This window comes from Bubalus bubalis, chromosome 24 (assembly GCF_019923935.1).
Source record: "Bubalus bubalis isolate 160015118507 breed Murrah chromosome 24, NDDB_SH_1, whole genome shotgun sequence".
Lineage (NCBI taxonomy): Eukaryota > Metazoa > Chordata > Mammalia > Artiodactyla > Bovidae > Bubalus > Bubalus bubalis.
In genome coordinates, this window is record NC_059180.1 from 28394564 (window position 1) to 28421512 (window position 26949).

A 26949-nucleotide genomic window follows, 5' to 3' on the forward strand; every position below is an offset into this window, starting at 1 on the left:
ATATTTAGGCAAACAAGCTTAAATTAATCTTAAATATAAAGTCTCAAGATAAATATATTAACATCACAATGTTCAACATCTTTAAATTTGTGAAACACTCCATTGGAAACAACAGAATAATGATGCAATTCTTGGGTGAAAATTGCTCAAACTTCTTAAAATAATCACATTTTAAAATCCATTTTTAATTTTTAAATCCATTGACTTTGAAGATAGAAATGAAAAACTGGATTGAATTTCTCATGTCAACCTTAAAAATTACCTATAAAGACTTACGTTAAAGCAGTAATTTAAAAAATATATATCATCAGTGTGAATTTCGGGATAAATATTTTCCCTGAAACTTTATGGAATTGAGTTCTTTCTTCCAGAAGAAAACTTATTAATTTTTTTCCAGAAACTTCATTCAATATATTTCTTTTTAAAAACAAATATTTTGTACATTTCATATATCTAGGAAATGGGATATTTAATGAAGTGCATATACTAAAAACTAAAAAACATTAACCAAAAAAAAGAAAAACAAAACCTTAAAAACTATAAAAAGAGAAAACATCAGTAAAATATACTCTATTCAGGACCACTAAAGATACACTATTTTTTAATAGATAAAATGTACTTGCAGAGCCTTCACGTTAGCATAACAATAAATTATTATACAATATTTGGGGGGTAATCTGTTTATTCAAACTTTCTGATTGAATGTGGTGTAAACAAAAATTTACTGTAAGGACTATTTTTGGTATAAAAAATAATCAGATCCAAAAGTGTTTAGGAGACAACCTGAGATTTTAGAAGAGATGTATACCATCAAAATAGGGGTTTTCTACATTAACTGGCAATAAAATATTAGACCAGAAATAGTAATGATTATAAAATGCCATTTTGCCATTATCATTGATATTAACCAAGGTAGTAGAGGAGTCAAAGTGGAGTAGGAAATGGCAACCCACTCCAGTATTCTTGCCTGGAAACTTCCACGGAGAAAGGAGCCTGGCAGGCTACAGTCCATGGGGTCGCAAAGAGCCGGACACAACTGAGTACCACCACCATTAGAGAGGTGAAAATATTAGAGAATTAATAGCTCCAGATTAGAATGGGGAGGAAAAGGATATGTGGATAAAATTGAAAGTTATCATTGCTAATTAAAAAGCAGTCAGGTCTATAGGAAAGTAAATCTTCAAAAGGGAGCACGTAACTGGTAAGCAGAGTATTTTATCTGCAGGCAATTCACTGTGCTTACTTAAGGGGACAAAATGAGTCCCTTTCAGGGAGTTCTTGACTTGTCATTTCTCTGAGGGCTTTTCAACTTCATTTGTCCCCTTGATACGACGGAAAGTTAAAGCTGATTTGAAGGTGCCATCACCTTCCTGTTGAGAAAAACAGAGGAAGGTGGCCCACAGAAAACCACAGAGTCCAGTATAAGCTGTTCGCCAGCGAATGGGAATGAGGCTGAAGTTGGTCAGCTGTAACAGAGAGAACACATCTGTGAGTGCTCCGTGTAAACCAAACCCACGAATTAGCATTCTCAGTAGTTTGAAACTCACCTGTACAAAAGGCCAGTACATCAGACCACTCTGGAATAAAGGAAAACTTTATTAGGATGCTTTTAAATTGCACAAAGTAATCAGACCGTTTGTTCTATAAAGCATTAAAAAAAAAAAAAAACAGACAACAAAATAAATAAATAAATAAAAACATGAAACATGGTTTAAAAGAGAAATACCAGACAGGAAGAATGTGGAGGTGGGAGTATATTTCGAACTAAGCAGATTAAATTAGACTACTTATGGTCTCTTGAGTGGAAGAGGGTGGGAAGTTGTACAGAAAGCTGTTAGGCACAGGCATAAAGATTTTTATTAGTTATAGTCATCTAGACTATAGAAAAGTCTACCTGAATGAGGACCAATTCTGGAAGACAACTACTTTCAAATCATTGTTAACAACATATATTTATATATTGCAGTTTTCCTGTTTGCTCACGCAAATGATTCAGGGAAATACTGATAAAACACAGGGTCATCAATGAATTTTTGAAACTATAGACCAAACCTACTTTATGGTGATTTTCTAATAATGTATTCTAGCTACTTCATGCTAGAGAATAAATTTAGCTTTTAAGATGGATTTAACAGGCTTTAACATGTTGGTTGGGGTTTCCCAGGTAATAGTGGTAAAGAATCCACCTTCCAACATAGGAGAGACAGGTTTGATCCCTGAGTTGGGAAGATTCCCTGCAGAAGGAAAAGGCAACCCACTCCAGTATTCTTGCCTGGGAAATCCCATGGACAGAGGAGGCCAGCGGGCTACAGTCCATGGAGTGGCAAAACAGTCAGACATGACTTAGCGATTAAACAACAACTGAGTATACAGTACCAGAGGTGACTTGTTTCAAGCCCTGAGAAACATTTTCCTTTTCTGTAAATACCATTGTGATATTAAGAAGGTTCATTTCACAGGGACCCAGCAGAATGCATACCTGGAAACATCAGCTCTAAAAGTGGCAATGATTCCATTAAGCCACTCACATTCTACAATTCCTATTTTGCAATAACTTCTTTGACTCCAAAAATCACTGTAATCACTAACAAGAATAAATACAAGAATGGCAGAAATCATTGTGAGCATTGAATAAAATTCAGAGGCACATATAGACATTCTTAAAGCTTCTCCTTTAACTGTTAAAACAATTTAAGATCTGTCAAAACACTGTACCCTTGTGTCAACCATCTGGAGCCCTAATTTAAGAATATTTTTATTTAAATGTATTTTATGTTAAAAAAAAAAAAAAGGGGGGCTTCCCCGGTGGCTCAGAGGTTAAAGCGTCTGCCTGCAATGCAGGAGACCTGGGTTCGACCCCTGGGTCGGGAAGATCCCCTGGAGAAGGGAATGGCAACCCACTCCAGTGTTCTTGCCTGGAGAATCCCATGGACAGAGGAGCCTGGTGGGCTACAGTCCATGGGGTCGTAAAGAGCCAGACATGACTGAGTGACTTTACTTTCACTTTATGTTAAAAAGATACAAAAAAGGACTTCGCTGGTGGTCCAGTGGTTAAGAATCTGCCTTCCAGTTCAGGGAGGAAGTTTCAGTCCCTAATGAGGAACTAAAATCTCACATGCCTCGAGGCAACTAAGCCTGCAAACCACAGTGAAAGATCCCCTGTGGAAACTAAGACCTGACACAGCCAAATAAATAAATATTAAAAAAAAAAAAAAAAAAGATACAGAAAGATCATGGTTGTATTTTTCAGAAGTCTGTCTTACCTTATACGTATTCCAGAATTTCTGTCTCATGTCCAAAAATATGTCATCCTCTCCTTGGAGAATACTCATACCTATTTTTAATAAGATTCAATAGGAAGAATACTGTGTAACAGTTCACATTTGAGTTTTCTATTCCAATATCACTCACTCAGTACGTCCCGTCTGACCCAACAGTGAACACAGAAGACAATCTGCATTCTAAAACTGGGTACATTTTAAAGTGATGATTAATATGAAGTGACAATAGCAGGGTATGAGGTTATAGCAGAATTATTTAGAAAAAAAAAACTGTAAGAGAATTCACAAAAACCTCAATATAATCAGAGTGGGACTATTGGTGACATTTTTCCTCTCCTTTCAAAAGATTTTTTGAAATTCTTAAATTTTTTTAAAATTAATTTCTTCCTTTTACAGAAAGGCTGCCAGACCCTGGGTGTTCTAGCAACCTCAGATTTCCCATCTAAAGAGGCTTTTGAATTGGAATTTGAAAGCGGAACATCAATTCAATGCTCCTAAAAACATGTGGAAAACTCTGATGTTCAGCAACCCTGAAAAGGAAGTCTGGGGAAAAGAATAAAACCCTCTTATTTTAGGAAGGATGTAAACATAAGAGCGCTTTAAAAATTCTCCCCCAACTCTGATTGGGAGGATGGGGAAATAAAGTATTTTAAGTCAATTGCAGGGGATTCTTAGAACAGGACTTATAAGAAAACTGAGCCTAATATTGGTAATACCATACTCAACTTACACGGCAGTAACTAAGGCCTAAGCATTTTATGTCCTTTCTTTCATAACCCTGGGCTGAGGATGGTCAAGTTACAAAGGAGGAAAAGCGCTCAGGGAGCAACCCAGGCGTGGATTCTGAACCAGATCTCATAATCACAGCTATTCTAGCTTCCAAGGGAGGCCCAGCACAAAGGATCATCTAAGACAGGCAATTTCCAAGTCTAAAGAGCCTTGAACAGACATCCAACATACCCCCCTTCTACCTCCCCGACTTCATTTTTACAGGAGGAGAGGGAAGCAGGGTCTAGAATTGTGAAAAGAAAAACAAAGAAGCCCCATGGGCAGGAATCTGTTTCAGGGTCCTTGGGCCTGACTCACAAGCCCCAGCAGCCCTGTGGCTGTAGCATCTTTCTGGTTTCAGGCATACTGACAATCCCCGGGGAGATGAAGACCATGCCATGAATTGTGTTTGTTTTGGGCAAATCATTTTTTCTCCTATGAGCCTCAGTTTCCTCGTGTGTGTGTGTGTGTGCGTGTGTTAGTCACTCATTTGTGTCTGACTCTTTGTGACCACATAGACTGTTGCTCGCCAGGCTCTTCTGTCCATAGAATTCTCCAGGCAAGAATACTGGAGTGGGTTGCCATTCCCTCCTCCAGGGATCTTCCCGACCCAGGGATCAAACCCAGGTCTCCTGCATTGCAGGAAGGTTCTATACTATCTGAGCCACCAGGGAAGCCCCTTCCTCATGTGTAACATGGGAATAATGGTACCTGCGTTGCTGTTTAATTTTGAGAATTAAACAGGAATCTGATTCCCAAAAGCCAACACCACCACCCTCCACCCCATCACCATAGTACAAGGCCACTGCCGCAGCAGGCACGAGGAAACTTCACAAACCTGGCCTGGACATCACTCCCGGGGAAAAGGCACGGATTTCTGGTAAACCAGGCAGCTCCTGCTCTCAGGTCCTCTAGGCCCTGACCTCACGGACCCTGTCAACCCTGTGGTTGGCACTGTATCAGGAATGATTCCTGTGCAATTTGTGAGCGACTCTGGTCCTCAAAATGAGATCCATGGGGCAGTGCAAGTTCCTTCAAAGTGGTAACTTGATCACTTCCACCCGTTTAGAAGAAAGCACCAACAGGCACTGACATGACCCCTTGGGGGGAATCTGTGATCCCCAATGCTAAGGCCAGGCCCAGGATTCTTGAATTTTCTTAATGGATGGGTGTCCCTCCCATGCTCACTCCTTTCCAGGTGATAGAAAATGCTATGAAGATGAAGGCCGCAGAGCCCTCTCCACTGTTTTAGAATTTTAGGGCGCTAAGGAAGGTTCCCAAAGGTAGGCCCTCAGGCTCCTCGGTGCACTTTCTGAAGAGAGGGGCTCCCTGCACCCTCAGAGGTACAGAGTCCTCTCATAACAGGGGTCCAAGGTCTTCTCACATTATCTGTGGGTTTTGAAGTGGGAGTGGGACTCCCTTCAGGTAAACCTTGTTACAAAAGCAGGAGAATGGCCCTGAGCACACATTCTGGGGGGAAACAGGTGGGACCTGGAGGTTCAGATGGTAAAGAATCTGCCTGCAATACAGGAGACCTGGGTTCGATCCCTGCGTTTGGGCAGATCCCCTGGAGAAGAAATTGGCAACCCACTCCAGTATTCTTGCCTGGAGAATCCCATGGACAGAAGAGCCTGGGGAGGCTACAGTGCATGGGGTCACAAAGAGTCGGGACACGACTGAGCGACTAACACTTGAACACTTAGGCGGGACCTCAGATTCCCCTGTCTCTGCCCCGACCATCCTGAATCCCCTCACATTTTGTTTTCGTGTTGGAAAGGCTTATCCCTCCAGTGGAAACGAGGCCCCAGCCCCAGGCGTGAATTTTCCCAGGAGCAGGACCGCCTCCCCCCACCCCACCCCGGACCGTCCCACCCACCGCCCCACAACCTAGTCACAGGGATCGCAGAGGCTATGCTAACGAGCTGGGGGTCTCCTTGATATTCCCGTGGATCTTTTTTTTTTTTCAGGGGAAAAATGGATCTCCATTCCTGCCTCCCCCAGTTCCGGCCTACGTACACCCCAGGGCCCCCTGAAACTTCCAGCCCCAGACTATTTGCAACCCCAGCGTCCCAAATGCGCTCCTCGCGCCCTAATCCCAGGCCTCTCCAGCAACCACGCTTCAATTTCTTTCCCCTCAATCCCCTTAATCCATGGTTCCCAGACTTCCCGGTCCTCACTCCTCGATCTCCCGCTCTCGCCCCACCCTCCCGGTCTCCTAACCCTTGGTCCCCACGGGAGGGTTTCCAGCCCATGCCCCGTCCCCACAGAGCCCCAGGCTCCTGCTCCGTCCCAGCCCCAGGAAGCCCCTGCCTCCAGTCCCCCAATTCCAGATCCGACCCGGTCCCCCAGCTCCGCCTCCAGGTCCCCGCCCGGCTCCTCACCGGCGTAGAAGGTAGAGACGTACACCGGCCCGCCCAAAGCCTGGTCGCACAGCACCTTGGCCAGGATGGTGCGCGGCGCGCGCCCAGGCAGCGCGCGCTCCAGCAGGCTCAGCCACACATAGTTTAAGTTCGCGTGGAAGGCCACGGCCACGGTAGCCACGTGCCGCGTATGTTGCCAGTCGGCCGGGCCGCCCCGCAGCACCTGCTGTAGCGCGTCGCCGCCCGAGAAGAAGCCGGCGTAAAGCAGTACGTTCGCTGGCCAAGGGTAACGCCCGGCGGCGCGCGTGAGCGCCTGCCACCAGCTCACCATGCCGGTTCCCAAGGCACCCCAAGAACGCAGGCCGCTGGCTCCCGCGCCACCGCCCTCCGCCCGGGCAGCCGGCGCGCCGCCTCCAGCCACTTGCACCTACCTCCTTCCGATGCTCGAAGGCGATTGGGCGCCCCGCGCACACCCAACCCTCGCCGGCCAATCCCGTGGCCCCTGGCGATCCTGGGGCTGAGCTTTTGATGTTTGGTGGGTCCGCAAATGCTTGATACCTTGCAAGAAATGCCCAGAACAGGCAAATCCATTCGGACAGTAGACTAGTCAGGGGCTGGGCGATGAAGCGGGGCGGGTGGGGGTGCGAAGTGACTGCTAACCGGGTGTGGGGTTCTTTTGTGGCGTGATGAAATATCTAGTAATTAGGTAATGGTAGCGATAGCATATTGGAGAAGGAAATGGCAATCCACTCCAGTGTTCTTGCCTGGAGAATCCCAGGGATGGGGGAGCCTGGTGGGCTGCCGTCTATGGGGTCGCACAGAGTCGGACACGACTGAAGCGACTTAGCAGCAGCAGTAGCAGCAGCGATTGCATGGTAACGAAACCATTGAATGAATCGTGAACTGTGTGGTATGTGAATTATCCCTCAAAAACAAACCCCCCCCAAAAAAAAGTCTAAAAAAGGAAAAGCTTGGGGAAAAGTGGGCATACCAAAACTCGATTACCAAGGTGGCAGTGTATTTTAAATGTTTTTACATGCAAGAGATTCACAGTTTCAACACATACAGAGCACTGACTATGTACCAGTCTTTGGAGTCAATGTCAGAAATTAACCTCTGAGGCCTTTTCTGAATGTGAGGTGGGATTCAATCCTCTTCAGAGGCTATGCCTCAATATTACCTCCCAAAACATATGCTGAGTTCCCAGAAGCAAGGGGTCGTTGGAAACCCAAACAGCAGGTGTAACCTCTGACCTCATGGAAGTCACTTTCTCTTTGCTTCTTTTTCTCCATTTTTCCTTCCTCCATGGTCACATCCAATTCCATTCTCATTTTCTCTCTTTCTCTCTTCTGTTTACCCTATTTTGGTTAATTATTAATTTTTGATTTTTAACTTTTCATTTTGAAATAATGCCAGACCTTTTGAAATGTTGCAAAAGTAGTACAGAGTTCCCCTATACTCTTCACCCAGGCTTCCCCAGATATTGACATCTTACATAACCATAGCACAATCAATCGTCAGAACAAGGAAACAGGCACTGATGTAATAAACTGCCTAGACACCATATTCAAATTACTGCCAATTGTGGGATTTCACTTTCATGCATTGCAGAAGGAAACAGCAACCCACTCGTGTTCTTGCCTGGAGAATCCCAGGGACAGGGGAGCCTGGTGGGCTGCTGTCTATGGGGTCTCACAGAGTCTGACACGACTGAAACGACTTAGCAGCAGCAGCAGCAGTCCCACTAAAGTCCTTTTACGAGGACTAGCATTTAATCCTGGATCGCTTTGCATTGCATTGAATTGTTACAGAGCACCTTAGTTGCCAACTAGGAGCATTAACCAGTTATTTTACAGTTTGTTCCTCAATTTGTCAGCCCTACTTTGTGGGCTGAATTGTGTCCCCACAAAATTCATAGGTTGAGGCCCTAACCCCTAGTACCTCGGAATGTGGCTGTCTTTGGAGAAAGGGCTTTAAGAGAGGTTGTGAAGTTGTGAAGTCACTCAGTAGTGTCAGACTCTTTGTGACCCCATGGACTGTAGCCCACCAGGCTCCTCCATCCGTAGAATTTTCTAGGCAAGAGTACTGGAGTGGATTGCCATTTCCTTCTCCAGGGGATCTTCCCAACCCAGGGATCGAACCCGGGTCTCCCGCATTGTGAGCAGACGCTTTACCATCTGAGCCACCAGGGAATTGCTACTTAAAAGAGATGGTTAAGTTGAAATGAGGCCCTTCGGCTAGGCCCCAATCCAATCTGACTGATGTCCTAATAAGAGGAGGGAATTTGGACATAGGAAGAGACATGAGAGCAGTGCATGCACAGAGGAAAGGTCATGTAAGGACAGGGTGAGAAGGGGGCCACCTACAAGCAAAGGAGACAGGCTTCAGAAAAAACTAAGGCAGCTGACACTTTGACCTTGGGCTTCCAGCCTCCAGATCTGTGAGAAAATAAATTGTTTAACCCACGTAGTCTGTGGTATTTTGTTCTGGCAGCCCTAGCCGACTAATCCACCCATTCTCTTCAGTTTGGGGGACTCTGCCAATTTCTGTGTCCTTTGACCTTTGCTATTTGCTCATGTACTGATCTTCATCCCTTCACACTCCTCCTCCTTGTTACTGGTTCCAAGTAAATCTTTTGTCAAACTTGTCTCCACTAGGCAGGTTCCTGGCACACACCTTTGTTTATTACTTAAATCCCCCTTGTATTATTCTTTTCCTATTGTTGCTGTGACAAGTTACCACAAATCTGTTGTCTTAGAGGTTTGGAAGTCAGAAGTCTAAAATGGACCCATGGACTGCCTTCCCTTCAGAGGCCCTAGAAGAGAATCCATCTCCTTCCCTTTTCCAGCTTCTAGAGGCCCTCTGCATTCCTGGATGGCTCCTTCCTCTGTCTTCAAAGTCAGTTTCGAAGCATCTTCCAGTCTCTCTCTCTGTCATTCTATCATCACATAGTCTTTTCTGACTCCAACTCATCTGTTCTTCCTCTTAGAAGGACCCCCTGTGATCACATTCATCCTACCTGGATAATGCAGTTTAACCTCCACATCTTGAGATCTTACCTGTTTGACTCTTTGCAACCTTAGAGACTGTAGCCTGCCAGGCTCCTCTGTCCATTGGATTTCCCAGGCAAGAATACTAAAGTGGGTTGCTATTTCCTACTCCAGGGAATCTTACTGATCCAGGGATCAAACCCTTGTCTCTTTTGTCCTGAATTGGCAGGCGGATGCTTTACCACTGCAACACCTGGGACATCTTTGGAGGGCTATTATTCATGTCTTACTTCTCTGTAATCCTTTCAATTGCTAACAGCAATTGATCACATCAGCTGAAATCAAAGGACCCATATCTCAACAAACTGCGATAGGACCAGCTGTTAACCCAGGCAATCTTTCATTCATTCATTCAGTTGATCAGTATTTATTGAGCACAGTTATGGGCCAGGCACTAAACTATGTGCTTGTGGCATGGATTTGTGTTCACAATGATTTTTTTCTGGAAAAAAAAAATCTAATTCCTGCCTAAATTAGAGGAAATTGTGGTCTTCGTTAAGAAAAAAAAAGGGAATCATCCTAATGACTCCTACATAATTCCCTTAACCAAATTTGTTAGAGAGAAAAATAGAGCAAAATTTGGGAAATTTTCTGAAAAGCAGGGTAGGGGAGGGATTAGGGTTTCCGGGTAGAATGTCCAGTTCAGTTCAGTCACTCAGTCATGTCTGACTCTTTGCAACCCCATGAATTGCAGCACACCAGGCCTCCCTGTCTATCACCAACTCCTGGAGTTCACCCAAACTCTTGTCCATCGAGTTGGTGATGCCATCCTGCCATCTCATCCTCTGTCATCCCCTTTTCCTCCTGCCCCCAATCCCTCCCAGCATCAGGGTCTTTTCCAATGAGTCAACTCTTCGTGTGAGGTGGCCCAAGTACTGGAGTTTCAGCTTTAGCATCATTCCTTCCAAAGAACACCCAGGACTAATCTCCTTCAGAATGGACTGGTTGGATCTCCTTGCAGTCCAAGGGACTCTCAAGAGTCTTCTCCAACACCACAGTTCAAAAGCATCAATTTTCGGCACTCAGCTTTCTTCATAGTCCAATTCTCACATCCATACATGACCACAGGAAAAACCATAGCCTTGACTAGACAGACCTTTGTTGATAAAGTAATTTCTCTGCTTTTCAATATGCTATCTAAGTTGGTCACAACTTTCTTTTCAAGGAGTAAGCATCTTTTCATTTCATGGCTGCAATCACCATCTGCAGTGATTTTGGACCCCCCAAAAATTAAGTCTGACACTGTTTCCACTGTTTCCCCATCTATTGCCCATAAAGTGATGGGATCAGATGCCATGATCTTAGTTTCTGAATGTTGAGCTTTAAGCCAACTTTTTCACGCTCCTCTTTCACTTTCAAGAGGCTTTTGAGTTCCTCTTCACTTTCTGCCATAAGGGTGGTTTCATCTGCATATCTGAGGTTATTGATATTTCTCCCAGCAATCTTGATTCCAGCTTGTGCTTCCTCCAGCCCAGCATTTCTCATGATGTACTCTGCATGTAAATTAAATAAGCAGGGTGACAATATACAGCCTTGACGTACTCCTTTTCCTATTTGGAACCAGTCTGTTGTTTCACATCCAGTTCTAACTGTTGCTTCCTGACCTGCATATAGGTTTCTTAAGAGGCAAGTCAGGTGGTCTGGTATTCCCATCTCTTTCAGAATTTTCCAGTTTATTGTGATCCACACAGTTAAAGGCTTTGGCATAGTCAATAAAGCAGAAATAGATGTTTTTCTGGAACTCTCTTGCTTTTTCCATGATCCAGCAGATGTTGGCAATTTGGTCTCTGGTTCCTCTGCCTTTTCTAAAACCAGCTTGAACATCTGGAAGTTCACGGCTCACATATTGCTGAAGCCTGGCTTGGAGAATTTTGAGCATTACTTTACTAGCTTTTGAGATGGGTGCAATTGTGCGTTAGTTTGAGCATTCTTTGGCATTGCCTTTCTTTGGGATTGGAATAAAAACTGACCTTTTCCAGTCCTGTGGCCACTGCTGAGTTTTCCAAATTTGCTGACATATTGAGTGCAGCACTTTCACAGCATCGTCTTTCAGGATTTGAAATAGCTCAACTGGAATTCCATCACCTCCACTAGCTTTGTTCGTAGTGATGCTTTCTAAGGCCCACTTGACTTCACATTCCAGGATATCTGGCTCTAGGTGAGTGATCACACCATCGTGATTATCTCGGTCATGAAGATCTTTTGTATAGTTCTTCTGTGTAGGATGCAGATTTAATTTTGAATTTCATATGAACAATGAATAATTTTTCGTGTACGTATATACCCTGGTGCAGTATTTGGGCATGCTTACACTAAAAAATTTTAACTGTTCATCTGAAATTTGAAGTGAATTGAGCAGCCTGTACCTTTATTTTTAATTTTTTTTTTTTTTTGGGCCACACCCTGTGGCTTATGGGATCTTAATTCCCTGCCCAGGGATTGAACCCAGGCCTGGGAAGTGAAAGTGCTGAGTCCTAACCACTGGACCTCCAGGAAACTCTCAAGGGCATCCTGCTTTGTTTTTTAAAATATTTATTTGACTGTGCTTAGTCGTGGTATGTGGGATCCAGTTCTCTGACCAGGGATTGAACGTGGGCTCCCTGCACTGGGAGTGCAGAGTCTTAGCCATCGGACCAGCAGGGAAGTCCAGGCACCCTGTATTTTTAAAACACAGCTATTGGGATTGACATTCTTGGAGAGTTCGCTGCATGTGTCAATTTTCTACTAACCACTTTAATACATGAATTCTTTTTCTCCTCACAGAAAGCCAGTGAGGCTGAGGATTGGTAACAACCTATATAGAGAGAGGCAAATATCCTCAAAAATCTATGGTGATGTTTATGAAAGAGCTCAACATATTTACTTAATGGGAGTTGAAAGGAAGAGCAATGAATATTTTCAAAGTTGAGATGGTTTTATGTAGATCAGTATATACTTGTCTCTTCTTAAAAGCAATAAAAAAAAAAATGCAGCAGTTAAAGACAATCTAATTAGGTAAAAATGCTAAAGAACTTGCCTGGCCTTCAAAGGAGAAGAGATGCTGTGAGATAAATTCATTCATTCCATTGATGCTTCATCATCTGTGCAAGCTGTGATTCCGAGCCCTCTGGCAATAATGAATTAACAGGTTTACGGGACATTAATATCCCTGAACAGTGGAGGATAACCAGGGAATGTAGTGCTGAGTTAAAATGGAAAAGAGTTTTGTTAGGAGTTCTTTCAGCAGGGAGTAAAGTACTGATGTGGGAACTGAGCTTCAATTTACAACTAAGGATCACATTAAATACACATTAAGATGATTACAGGGAAGCTTATTGTAACCATTATTATTTCATTATATTTAAATGAATGAGGACTTAATAAGAACCATCAACTGGGCTGCAATGTCTAAAATCTTCTATCTTGTTTCACTAATCTGGAAATTTCTGCTGACAAAAGTTTACTGTGCTGAATAGGCTCCAAGACCAACAGGTCTGTTTTCCAACAAACGAAGGAAGCAATCAGCTTCAAAAAAAAAAAAAAAAAAACCATGACCTTCAGAAAAGGTCATGGAAGCTCCTCCAGTCCCTTCAATATCACCTCTGAGACATCTTTTGTTTCTGAGGGTGTGGCTACTAAGCCAGAGACTGACTCCTTGTCACCTGAAATGAGGTTGGCAACAAAAACTCTAATCTAATCCTCTTTCTCTCAACATTTTCTCACCCACCCACCCCTTCAGCCCAGACCCCTTCATTCTTAAAAATTATTATTTATCTATTTTTGGCTGCACTGGGTCTTCATTGCTTTGGGCTTTCTCCAGTCGTGGCAAGCAGGGGCTACGCTCTAGTTGCCATGCGAGGGCTTCTCCTTGAGGTGACTTTTGTTGTGCTGCAAGGGCTCTAGGGTGGGTGGGCTTCATTGGTTGTGGCTCGAGGGATTAGTTACTGGAGGCACGTGGCATCTCCCCAGATCAGGGATGGAGCACATGTCCCCTACATTGGCAGGTGAGTTCTTAACCACTGGACCCCCAGAGAAGTCCATTCTTTTTTCTTTAATATTTATTTTTATTTATTTCTTCGGCTGCAACAAGTCTTAGTTGCGGCACACGGGATCATCGGTCTTCCTTGTGTCACGCGGGATCTCTTAGCTGAGGCATGCAGGGTCTAGTTCCCCAACCAGGGATTGAACCCAGGCCCCCTGCATTGGGAGCACAGAGTCTTAGCCACTGGACCACCAGGGAAGTACCCCCAGAGGTCTTCTTTCTTAATGGAATTTCTCCAGCCTTGATCTGAATGGAAGGGGGTGCTTTGATTTGAAGCTGGGTATGCCCAGTAAACACAAGGTTTTTGTTTAGTGTGATTACAGATGAATAAAAAGAGCTATGCTTTATGTAAATGTTAATATCATTTTCTTTTCTAAAAATTACTTTTCTTTGGATGGGTTCCAGCGGGTGGGGTTGAAATGATGGAGGTGGGGGAGGAGGTACCACCACTGCTGATGCCCTATTTCTGAAAGGTATGCATGGGGGTCTGGCTGCTGACCACTCAAAAGCCAGTAAACAGGCCAGGTTGATGGAAAGGAAATTTTGTTTTATTTCAGATGCTGGCAATTGCGGTGGGGGAGGAGGAGGGAGAGGGTGGCAGACATCTGTCCAAAGGCTGATTCCCCCATCAACCCCAAAAAGCAGAGGGTAAGAGCTTTCATAGACAGATTTGGTGGGTGGGGCAGAGCGTACATGCAGAAACAGCACAGTCATCTCTAGCAGTCATGTTCAATTGGCCATCAGTGGCCTGACTAGCATCACCTTGGTTGCTTTAGGTACAGTTAATCTTCAGTTTCGGGGTGCACTTGTTCCCATTTCTCTCTGGCCAGTTCTCAGAATTGTGCAGCTCAAGTCCTGGGTACAGTCTGGTCATCATGTAGTTAACTTCTCCACCTGGTATTCTGGTATCTATAAGACAGCTCACAGGATATGGCTCAGAATATTATCTATAGCCCTTGAGAAAGAACTAAAGGTCCTTGACTATACTTAATGAGAATGTTATTATTACTTAGTCTCCTTTGACTGTTTTTGTTTCAGCATTTCTCACTTCTCTGATTAAACTTGTTCTTTGATTCAAGTTTTCCACAGGCAAAAGGCAGGCAGAAGACAGGGTGGGGGGCAAGGATCATAGAGTCCTGCTCTGTTTCACTACATGAATGTCCATAGGAGAGAAAGAATGGGTACTCTAGCTGAAAAAGTTCCAGAGAGGAGGTTAGAAAGAAGAAGATACAAGCCTAGTTCCAACCAGAGCCTTAATTTCTCCTCTTAGCAGAAATGATATGAAGCAATCCCACCATGAAATCATTGCATGTCAGCTCTAATGTGGAAAAACCACACCTAAGAAATCTGTCTCGGACTTCCCTGGTGGTCCGGTGGTTAAGAATCCGCCTACCAATGCAGGGGATGTGGGTTCGATACCTGGTCTGGGAAAATCCCATATGCCTCAGGGCAACTAAGCCCAGTGCTCCACAACTACTGAGCCCATGCACTCCAACTACTGAAACTCATGCATTCTAAAGTCTATGCCCCACAACTAGAGAAGCCACTGCAATGAGAAGCCCATGTACCGCAAAGGAGAGTTGCCCCTGCTTGCTGCAACTAGAGAAACCCCATATCCAGCAACGGAGACCCAAAACAACCAAAAATAAATAAATTCATATATGCATAAAAAGAATTCTGTCTCTATGACCTAGGCAGCTCTTACTTCCTTGACATTGGCACCAGTTATCTGAAAGTGCTTAGTTCCATATGCTTGTTTTCAGACCCTCTTAACGTTGTTGTACGGATGGATATGAGAGTTGGACTATAAAGAAAACTGAGTGCCTAAGAATTGATGCTTTTGAACTGTGGTGTCGGAGAAGACTCTTGAGAGTTCCTTGGACTGCAAAGAGATCCAGCCAGTCCATCCTAAAGGAGATCAGTCCTGAATATTCTTTGGAAGGATGGATGCTGAAGCTGAAGCTCCAATACTTTGGCCACCTGATGCAAAGAAATGACTCATTAGAAAAGACCCTGATGCTGGGAAAGACTGAAGGCGGGAGGAGAAGGACAGAGGATGAGATGGTTGGATGGCATCACCGACTCAATGGACATGAGTTTGAGTAAACTCCAGGAGTTGGTGATGGACAGGGAGGCCTGGCGTGCTGCAGCCCGTGGGGTTGCAAAGAGTCGGACACGACTGAGTGCCTGAACTGAACTGAAATGAACGTTGTTGGTGTTGTTCAGTTGCTCAGTCATGTCTAACTCTTTTGTGTTCCCATGGACGGTAGCCTGCCAGGCTCCTCTGTCCATAGAATTCTCCTCACAAGAATACTAGAGTGGGTTGCCATTTCCTTCTCCAGGGAATCTTCCTGACCCAGGAATCGAACCCATGTCTCCTGCATTGGCAGGGGGATTCTTTACCACTGAGCCACCAGGGAAGCTGGTGGCTTGGTCTGGGTGGAAGTAAAATAAAGTGCTAAGGTGAGAGTTGTATCCATCCCTTGCTCTTGTTGAGAAGTTTGGAACACCTTCCACTTTCCATCCTAACCTCAAGAGAATATGAAAATGGGGCCATGGATTTCTTAATAGGAATGATGGACATCAGAGAGTTCACCTGAGACTTGGTACTTTGTGCCATTTGAAAGAAATATTTGAAATAGAGGGTTTCTCTGGCACAGTTTCACCAGCTTTGTTTTCAGTGGCTATTCTGCCCACGTTGGTGTGGAATAATAGGGCAGCCAATTAAATTTATATTACTAATTTTTTATTGTTAAGCTTTGGGGAAAGAAATACCTTTTTAGTTCTCCTAAAATATGTCAAGAAGAGATGTTTTTAAATCTGAAATTATGAAAAACCCAACACTAGAGGCAGCTTTAATGATAGTGCATATTCAAATATGCAATTAAGAATTTCCACATAAAAGGTGGAATTCATTTCAGAGAGTTGTCTCCTCCAATTATGCTTTTTTGAACCTCTGAAACTTCAATTACTTTCAAAAGAAAGGTATGACTCTACTAATATGTGGAAGAAATAATTAATTAGTGGAATAATGGTTTAAAGATGATGTTAGTGTTCTGAACGATCCAATCAGGAGAGAGAAATCACATTGTAATTAGAACAGGGAAAGTTTGATATAGTCGATTTTTATTACTCGAATTAGTTACATTCTATAAAGTTGCTATAAGCACTAAACTAGCAAATGCTAACCCTTCCTCCTAGAGGAATTACAGGGTTAGGTTCCTTTCAGCCTCTGGTCACATTTCACCAATTGATCAATACAAAGTCTTGCTTTGTGTTTCTGTTGAAACACAAAGGACACTTTATTGAATATGCATTGTGGATGTGTTAACACTGAACTCTCAACCCAACAGCTTTATAACTCCTGCCTGAACAAAACTAGGTATTCTCTACAGAAGGCACATCATGGCCTTTTTGCATTTAGGAACACTAGACAGCACTGTAGAATTAAGCTCAGCCATTTAAAACAGTGAAATTCCTAACAAAAAGCATAAAAATGTAGGAATCATTGTGAAAAGGATACTTGCAGTAGGAGAGAACAAAAAGGTCAAGCATCGCCTTGTTTGACTGTAGCTGGGAATGTGCAAGTTAGAAGATTCAAATTTTTTGCTTCTCTGAGCACGTGCATGTCTTCAAATGATAGCAAAAGCATCAAGAGTATTGGTTGTGGGGTTTTCAAACAAATTTTAGCAAGTAGGTGAATTTGCAAATACAGAATCACCAAATATGACTATCAACTGTATAAAGAATTGTTAATGGTAAATTCAAATGATGAGGGATTGAATACAAGAGAACCCTAAAGAATACAGAAATAGCAGATATAAGGACCAGCCACTACTCCTAGGACTGAGATAAAACACCCAAGAAGAACCCTTCCTACCCTTTAGGGCTGAAATCCAATGGCAGAGAAATCAGTTGCTCTAAGGACCTGCCAGCCAGTGGAATTTGCTGGAGATCTGCCTTCTAGGGTAAACTGCTGTGGGACCTCATTGGAAGTTTGTTGTTTAGCTGCTCAGTCGTGTCTGAATCTTTGCAACCCCATGGACTGTAGACTGCCAGGCTCCTCTGTCCATGGGATTTTCCAGGTGAGAATATTGGAGTGGGTTGCCATTTCCTTCTCCAGAGGATCTTCCTGATCCAGGGATGGAATCCACATCTCCTACATTGCAGGCAGATTCTTTACTGCTGAACCACCAGGAAAACCACCAGAGTGAGTACCAGGGTGTGATACAGTGATTTTCTTAAGCATTAAAAAAAATGATTTATGTAATTTGGCTGTGCAGCATATGGGATCTTAGTTCCCCAACCAGAGATTGAACCCCACCCCCTTCACTGGATGAGCGGAGTCTTAATCACAGACCTCCAGGGAAGTCCCAACGATTTTGTGATTTATAATAAGAAATATTTATTTGATTTGTGTCCAATTTCTGGCACAGAGTTCCTAAAATGCTTGGATTTTCTGAGTGATAAGAGCAATGGGAGCATCACTTTGTTATAATATTTGGTCTACAGTTTTGTACTTTGTGCCTGAAATAGCTTCCGAGTCCTCAAACTGAAAGGAAGAGTGTCTAGTTATTTGCAACAAGTGTGTTAGTCGCTCAGACTCTTTGTGACCCCATGGACTGCAGCCCACCAGGCTCCTCTGTCCAGGCGCCTCTGTCTGAGATTTTCCAGGCAAGGATACTGGAGTGGGTTGCCATTTCCTTGCAACAAGCCCCTTTCAACTACAACTGAGTTTATGTTAATGAGGCAACTTTTGGACTGCCTTTAAGGCCAGACTTGTTGCCAGGGGAAACCAATTGCAACATTAGAGGGTTGGGACTTTTAGTCCCGCCTCACCTCCAGGGAGCCGGGCTGAGGGCTGGAGATTGAAGCAATCACCAGTGATTTAATCAATCGTGCCTTTGTAATGATGCTTCCATAGAACCCTGAGAGGATGGGATTCAGAGAGCTTTTGGGTGGTGGACATGTGGCGATCTGGGGAAGAGTGCATCCCTTCCCAGGGCATGGAAGCTGCAAGCCCCATCTCACATACCCTGCCCTATGAACCTTTTCCATCCGGCTATTCCTGAGCTATGACAAACCTACATGGCATATTAAAAAGCAGAGACATTACTTTGCCGACCAAGGTCTGTCTACTCAAAGATATGGTTTTTCCAGTAGTCATGTATGGATGTGAGAGTTGGACCATAAAGAAAGGTGAGCACTGAAGAATTGATGCTTTTGAACTGTGGTTTTGGAGAAGACTCTTGAGAGTCACTTGGACAGTAAGGAGATCCAACCAGTCCATCCTAAAGGAAATCGGTCCTGAATATTCATTGGAAGGACTGATGCTGAAGCTGAAGCTCCAATCCTTTGTCCACCTGCTGCAAAGAACTGACTCATTGGAAAAGACCCTGATGCTGGGCAAGACTGAAGGCAGGTGGAGAAGGGGACGACAGAGGATAAGATGGTTGAATGACATCACCAACTCGGTGGACATGAATTTGAGTAGGCTCCAGGAATTGGTGACGGACGGGGAACCCTGGCATGTTGCAGTCCATGGGGTCACAAAGAGTCGGATGCGACTGAGCAACTGAGCGACTGAACTGAACTGATTTCTGAATTATATCCTTTTATAATAAACTGGTAACCTAGTAAGTAAAATGTTTCTCTGAGTTCTATAAGTCACTCTAGCAAATAAATCAGATCCAAGGAGGAGGTTGTGAGAAACTCCGATTTATATCCGGTTGGTCAGGAACATAGGGAAACAACCTACATTCGTGGTTGGCGTCTGAAGTGGGAAGAAGTCTTGTGGGACTGAGGCCTTAACCTACGGGATCTGATACTTGCCCAGGTAGTGTCAGAATTAAATTATTGGACATCACACCCAGCTGACGTCACAGAACTGCTAGGTAAGTGGAAAACCCTCACACCTGTTAGAAGTGGAGTCGTGTTGTATCAACAGTAAAGTATTGAGAGTAGAGGAGACATAGGAGTGAGTTTTTCCTTACATCTAAGGAAAGCTGTGGAGAAGGCGATGGCACCCCACTCCAGTACTCTTGCCTGGAAAATCCCATGGACAAAGGAGCCTGGTAGGCTGAAGTCCATGGGGTCGCCAAGAGTCGGACACGACTGAGCGACTTCACTTTCACTTTTCACTTTCATACATTGGAGAAGGAAATGGCAACCCACTCCAGTGTTCTTGCCTGGAGAATCCCAGGCACGGGGGAGCCTGGTGGGCTGCCGTGTACGGGGTCGCACAGAGTCAGACACGACTGAGGTGACGCAGCAGCAGCAGCAGCAGCAGCAGCAAGAAAAGCTGCTCCCAGCACTAGCGAGGCCACCAGTAAGAACCTAGAAGCAAAACTCTTTCTTCCTGTAATGTCTCTCCGGCGCCCTCTACTGACAAAATGTAACATAACATCGTGCCAAGCTGTCAAAGGACACATATTTATAAAGGGCCCAGATTCATCTTTGCAAACCAGGCAAAAAGAATGGATTTGGAGCAAGGAGATTATAAATTAACAAATAGCACAAATATTTGGGCTTCCCTCATAGCTTAGTCGGTAAAGAATCTGCCTTCAATGCAGGAGACCAGGGTTCGATTTCTGGGTCGGGAAGATCCTCTGGAGAAGGAAATGGCAACCCAATCCTGTAGTCTTGCCTGAAGAATTCCATGGACAGAGGAGCCTGGCGGGCTACAGTCCATGAAATCGAAGGAGTCGGACACAACTTAGCGACTAAACCACCACCACCACCACAAGTACTGTTTAATGTTCTCCTTTTAAGTGACTCTACAACATGTGTGGGGAAAAAATCAAATTAAGAAAATTAACATTCTACAGCTAAGCAGTTTCCGATTTTAATTGATTTTAATAGCCTTTTCCATGTATTCATATGTTGCGGCTGTTGTTTAGTTGCTAAGTCGTGTCCAAGTCTTTTTCAACCCCATGGACTGTAGCCCACCAGGCTCCTCTGTCCATGGGATTTACCAGGCAAGAATCCTGGAGTGGGTTGCCATCTCCTTCTCCAGGGGATCTGCACAACCCAGGGATCAAACCCACATCTCTTACGTCTCCTGCATTGGCAAGTGGGTTTTTTTCCACTGAGCCACCAGGGAAGCCCATGTATTCGTATACTTTTCCTTAAAAAAATAGGTTTATAATATACATGATATTTTCTTAGATATCTTTTTGAGTCAACATATCATCTCTCCATGTCAATAAGTAGGTTATCTACATCATTGTTTGGAAAGGTGTGTTTCGACCAAGTTTACCATAATGACTAATCTTTCATTATATTATCGAATATATAGATTGTTTAAAATATTTCATCATTATAAACAATGCTGATATGACATTCTTATAGCTAAACCTTTAACTTAATGATTTTTTAGTTTAAAATTCTGGGAGCAGAATTTGGGGGACAAAAGATATGTATATTTTAGGTTTTTCTGTTATTACTACTACTACTACTAAGTCGCTTCAGTCGTGTCCGACTCTGTGCGGCCCCATAGACGGCAGCCCACCAGGCTCTGCTGTCCCTGGGATTCTCCAGGCAAGAATACTGGAGTGGGTTGCCATTTCCTTCTCCAATGCATGAAAGTGAAAAGTGAAAGTGAAGTCGCTCAGTCATGTCCAACTCTTCGCGACCCCATGGACTGCAGCCCACCAGGCTCCTCTGTCCATGGAATTTTCCAGGCAAGAGTACTGGAGTGGGTTGCCATTGCCTTCTCTGTTTTCTGTTATTAGTGAATTGCAAACTGCACTCAGTTGAATGTAACTGAAATCTATAAAAGGTGTCATAAAAATTTGAAATTCAACCAGCAATGCATGAGAGTATTTCTTCTACTCTAAGTAACAGCAGATTAACATTATTAGCAAAACAAAAAACAAAAAAAAAAACCCACTTAATTTGACAGGCAAAAATCTCACTTGATTTTTGCACTCTTTAATCACTAGTAATGTTGACACTTTTTCATGTGTATCATCATCTACACACGTTTTTCTTTTTTTATATTGTCTGTTAATGTCATTGTTCATTATTCTTTTGGGGCATACAATGAAAGAGTCAGACATGACTTAGCGAGTGAACAACAAAAACAAATGTTAGAGAAGACTGAATTCTTTCATAAAATACCTAAAATTTCAATATACTCTAAAATCCTACTTAGAACATCTTAAACAAAAAGAAAAGAACATCTTAAATGTTCTTTTAACATAGTTTAAAATCTTAGTAAAGGGACTTCCCTGGTGGTCCAGTGGCTAAAATTGCATGCTCCCAATGCAGGGGACCCAGGCTGGATCCCTGATCAGGGAACTAGACCCCACATGCTCCATTTAAACAGTTCGTATGCTGCGATTGAAGATCCCAAGTGCTATAACCAAGACCCAGCATAATCAAAATAAATAAATAAATATTTAAAACAAGATTACATACAATGTTAGTAAATTTTTTTTCTTATGGCTGCATCAGTGTTAAAATATCTGCTTCAAATTTTCTAAGACTTCATGCCGAATGCTTCTCCGGTGATAATTAGCTGATGGTCAAATGTGAATTTCCAGAGATGCTCAAACATCAAAGAAAAGTCCTTTAAGTAACAGAAACGCTTGGAAACATCTTCCTTAGGGTCTTAACAATTAGTAAACTGTTGGTAGTAGTAAGTTGGTTTTTGCTTAATTTTCTTTTATTTCCAGCTAGTTATCACTGAATAGATATTTCCAATGTTTTAGAACAAAGATTTCAAATTTAAAGCCTGAGGCATGAATTCATTCATAATTTACTTTTATGATACCTAAAACAAATATATTATAGAGCCATTTGTTATTATCCCATTCCTAAAGAATGTTAAGATCCACAAATGCAGAGGCTTAATCTCTTTTAAGGACTTCCTGGTGGTACAGTGGATAAGAATCTACCCACAATGCAGGGGACACGGGTTTGATCCCTGGTCCAGGAAGATTCCACATGCCCCAGAACAACTACACCCGTGCTCCACAACTACAAAGCCTGAAAGCCACAACTACTGAAGCCCCTGTGCCTGCAGCCTGTGCTCCACAAGAGAGGTCCCACTTGCTGCAACTAGAGAAAGCCCACTCACAGCAACGAAGACTGAGTGCAACCAAAAATAAAGAAATATATTTTAAAAATCTCTTTCAGTCATTGTATTCCCAGTTCCTGGAATACTGCCTGGCATATAGTGGACTCTCAGAAAATATTTGTTGAATCAAGGCATTCAGTAACTACTCATTGAACACCCACTCCATCCTAGACATTGGCCTGCCCAGACTTGGGAGGTAAAAATCGCCACTTGGAAGATGAAGTGTCTTTAAGCTCCAGGGGACAGTGAAGGACAGGGAAGCCTGGCATTCTGCAATCCATGGGGTGCAAAGAGTTGCACACAACTTAGCAACTGAGCAATAAATAAACCCATTAAAACCAGATTGAAAATAATGGAAATGTCTAGAAATAAAATCTGCACATCATGCCATATAGATTCATCATTCATTCATTCATCCATTCATTCCACAACTTTTTTTTAGAGCTTATCTGCTAGTCCTTAGGGACAAAATAAGATTAAGACAGACTCCATCTTTACAGAAATTGCATTCGTAGTCTATGAGGGGAGACAGTCATTAAATAACTAATTAATTACAGTTATGCTAAGTACATTGAAGGAAACACATAGGTGCCTATAAGTACTGACAACTTGTAAGTATTGCCCAAAGAATGACAGCTGAGACCAAAGAGGTTGAAAAGGGTAATACCACACCTATGGGCCATGTGAAGGACATACGCTTTATTCTAGCAGCAAGGAAGGCTTATAAGCAGAGGATCCAGTTTCTCTGTTGAACAGAGAACAGAGTTGTTAACAGAGAACTTGATTGTTCCTGATGGCAAGTTTGAGTACCTGCTGCATGGTGAGGCCAAACAAACATCAACTTCAGAGTTTAGATCAGAGAAAAGTCTACTGCAGGGCCAAGCTTAGAGACCAGGTGGCTCATGTCCTCCCTCAAAACCTGAGTTCCCCAAAGGGTTCAGGGAAGTCCCCGCCCCTACTCCCCTCACCCCCCTCACCCCCCTCACCCCCCTCACCCACCCCATCCACCCCACCCCACCCCACCCAACACCATTCAGCTTGCAGGATCTTAGTTTCCAGATGAAGGATTGAACCCTGGCCCTCAGCAGTGAAAGTGTGGAGTCCTAACCACTAGACCAACAGGAAAATCCCTCAGTAAAGCCCTTTTAAAGGCACACTGAGGACTTCCCTGGTGGCCCATAGGCTAAGACGCCTCACTACCAATGCAGAGGCCCAGGGTTTGATCTCTGATCAGAGAACTAGATCCTGAATGCCACACTAACGATCCTGCAAGCTGCAAGTAAAAATATTCAGCATGCTGCAAGTGAAAATATTTGGAGTGCTGCAACTAAGACCTGGCACAGCCAAATAAATAGACATTTTAAAAATACAGAACATTTCTACCACCCTCAAAAGTCCCCTAGTACCCCATGCATTCAATTCCCTTTGACCCCGTGTTGTTATTTAGTCGCTTAGTCGTGTCTGACTCTTGTGACCCCATGGACTTAAACCCCCCAGGTTCCTCTGTCCATGGGATTTCCCAGGCAAGAATACTGGAGTGGGTTGCCATTTCCTTCTCCAGAGGATATTCCTGACCCAGGGATCAAACCTGAGTCTCCTGCACTGGCAGGCAGATTCTTTTACCCCTGAGACGCTGGGGAAACCCTTTGACCCTTGGCCCCAGACTTTCTGTCATTATAGATGAGTTTGCATTGTCTAGAATTTCATATAAATGAAATCACAAAGGATATATTCATAAATATAATATATTTATTATATTATAAATAATAATATATTAATATATATAAATCTGTATTAATTTGTGTTTGGCTTCTTTCACTGAGCTTCATGTTTTTGAGATTCATTTATGACAGTGATCAGCAAACTATACCCTAAGGGCCAAATCTTGCCTACTGCCTGTTTATTTAAAGACCCAAGAGCTAAGAATGGCTTTATATTTTCAAACAACTTTAACAAATCAGAATAATTAAATTCAAAATTCAGTGCCTATAAATAAAGTTTTATTGGGACACTGTCATGACTCATTTCTTTATGTATTATCTATGGCTACATTCATGCTACACAGAGTTGAGTAGCTGCAACAGAGACAAATGGTCCACAAAGCCTAAAATACTTTGTCTGGCACTTGACAGAAAAGTTTGCTGATTCCTACTATGTGCTATTCCATACACCAGTGCTTTATTCCCTTTTACTGTTGTATAATATTCCACTCCATTGTATGGCCAGACCACAATTTACTTCTGTTGATGGATATTTGGAGTTTCTCCTAACTATTCTTATTCCATATACCACGTGTTCTGATGTTTTTTATTCCATTTGATTTTTTGCTAGATATGACCCAGTGAACTGATTTCACAACCCATTAATGAGGTGACTCTCAGTTTGAAAAACAAGATGTTGAGATATTAAGTGAATAATGGAGGATGAGAATGTATAGAGTAAGAAAAGGACTTTAGGGATGAGTGCTGAGGAAATCCAATGATTATATGTTAGGTAGAGGAAGAAGGACTGAGAAAGGGCAGAGAGGAGAGGACAACCAAGAGTTTGATACTTTAGGAAGCAAGAAAAGTCTCAGTTGCAAAAGGAGGGTGATTATCTGGATCCGATGTAGCTGAGACATGAGGTAAAATGGATTGAGAAGATTCTATGGGTGGATGAGATTTGCTTGGGTGAAGGGAGCTGAAACTAGATTGAAATGAGTTGGTTGGACTTCCCTGTTAGTCCAGTGTTTAAGAATCCACCTGCCAATGCAGATGACATGGGTTCCATCCCTGGTGCAGGAAGATCCCTCAGGCTGCAGGGCAAATAAGCCCGTGGGCCACAACTATCGAGTCCATGCTCTATGGCCCACAAGCCAGAACAAGAGAAGCCACCGCAATGAGAAGCCCATGCACCGCAGTTAAAGCCCTCACGCAGCAACGTAAGATCCCGTGCAGCCAAAAATAAACAAACAAACAAACAAAAAAAAGAAATGAGTTGGTGGTGCTTGTGTCATGAAAACTGAGACCATGAGAGTAACTGGAAGGCATGGGAGTCCAAGGAGAAGTTCTTGTTGACGTGGTTCTCTGATGAAAAAAAAAAAAAAGCATACAAATGTATGCTAAAGCACACTGGAAGGTTAACTATAACCTGGATTTTACAGATCAGTAAACCAAAACATCATGAGCTTAAGCAACTCGTCCAAGGAGCTTTCACTTGCACAGCTTTAAGACCCCAGTTGACTTGGGTCTAGAATATGAGCTGTGAAAATATGCTATAGAACTAACCAAGGAAAAGCTGGTCTGGGCATAATTCAATATTTACACCTTTGATTTAAAAGTCTACCATTGAAAGAATAGTTTATAATCTTTTGCAAGCTTCTGGGGAAGAAAACATGATTATTCATTACCTGAGATTTGTGAATAATAAGACATTAATCTATTTTTATATCAGGTGAGGCTCTGGACATTTGTACAAAGAAAGTCACTATGCATTTGAAATATCAACATAAGGACCTTCTAAAAGTAGATGGAAACCTCACATTAATGGACATTCTGCAAAGTATCTGGCCTGTACCCTTCACTGTTGTGAAACACAAAGTCGGAGGAACTATTCTAGAATGCATTATTCTAGACTTCTGCCTTCCTGGACTTTACTGGGACAATTGTCAAGATCTGAATAGAGTTTATTGATTAGAAAATATTGTAGTATCAATGTTAATTTCCTAATTTTGGTGCTTATATTGTGGTCATGAAGGAGGATGTCCTTCACAAATATACATCAAATTGTCGAGAAACCAAGGGTAGCATCTGCAACTGACTATGAAATGATTCAGGAAAAAAAAATGTGTGGGTTTAAGAGAGAACAGTGAAGCAAGTATGGTAAAATGTTAACATTTGGGGGATTTGGGTGAAGAGTTTTCAAAAATTCTTTGTACTCTTCTTGTACATAAGTCTGAAGTTATGTCAAAACAAACATGACAGACTTCCCTGATGGTCCAGAGGTTAAGAATTCACCTGCCAATGCAGGGGACACAGGTTCGATCCCTGGTCCAGGAAGATCCCACATTTTTCAGGGCAACTAATCTCGGGCATCACAAGTCCTGAGCCTGCACTCTAGAGCTGGAGAAGTCCTCCAGCAAGCAAAGTCCTCACCCAACAACTAGAGTAGTCCCAGCTTGTTGCAACTACAGAAAGGCCACGTGCAGCAATGAAGACCCAGTGCAGCCAAAAAATTAAATAAAATTTAAAAATAAAAAAGACAAGAATCTTAAAAATGGAAAGTACGGTGACATGAAATCATAGCTTGGATTTATACTCTTGAAAAACCTTCCTCAGATGTAAAAATGTATATGGTATTTTAAAAATTCACAGCTCTTCCATTGAGGTCAGAATTACTGTAAGTTAAA

General features: G+C 42.9%; 1 protein-coding gene across 2 annotated transcripts; it reads right to left on the bottom strand.

The window, feature by feature from the left end:
- Positions 1-664: 664 nt before the first annotated feature.
- On the bottom strand, positions 665-6829 carry MPV17L (MPV17 mitochondrial inner membrane protein like). Of its 2 annotated transcripts, XM_006050081.4 has the most exons (4): positions 6431-6824; positions 3264-3334; positions 1548-1577; positions 665-1466 (listed from the first exon to the last, which is right to left on the bottom strand). In XM_006050081.4, exons 1-4 carry the CDS (start codon positions 6738-6740, stop codon positions 1287-1289), a joined length of 591 nt encoding a protein of 196 aa, XP_006050143.1. In that variant the 5' UTR covers positions 6741-6824; the 3' UTR covers positions 665-1286. The 2 variants fall into 2 exon arrangements, with proteins under 2 accessions (XP_006050143.1, XP_006050144.1); XM_006050082.4 differs by lacking the exon at positions 3264-3334 and having other exon boundaries at positions 6431-6829.
- Between the last annotated feature and the right edge of the window lie 20120 nt (positions 6830-26949).

Coding starts and splice junctions, on each gene's coding strand:
- MPV17L (XM_006050081.4), bottom strand. CDS start 6,740: ATGGTGAGCTGGTGGCAGGCGCTCACGCGCGCCGCCGGGCGTTACCCT. Junction 1,578..3,263: donor AATTCTGGAATACGTATAAG/GTAAGACAGACT, acceptor CCTTTATTCCAG/AGTGGTCTGATGTACTGGCC. Junction 1,467..1,547: donor TGTACTGGCCTTTTGTACAG/GTGAGTTTCAAA, acceptor TCTCTGTTACAG/CTGACCAACTTCAGCCTCAT.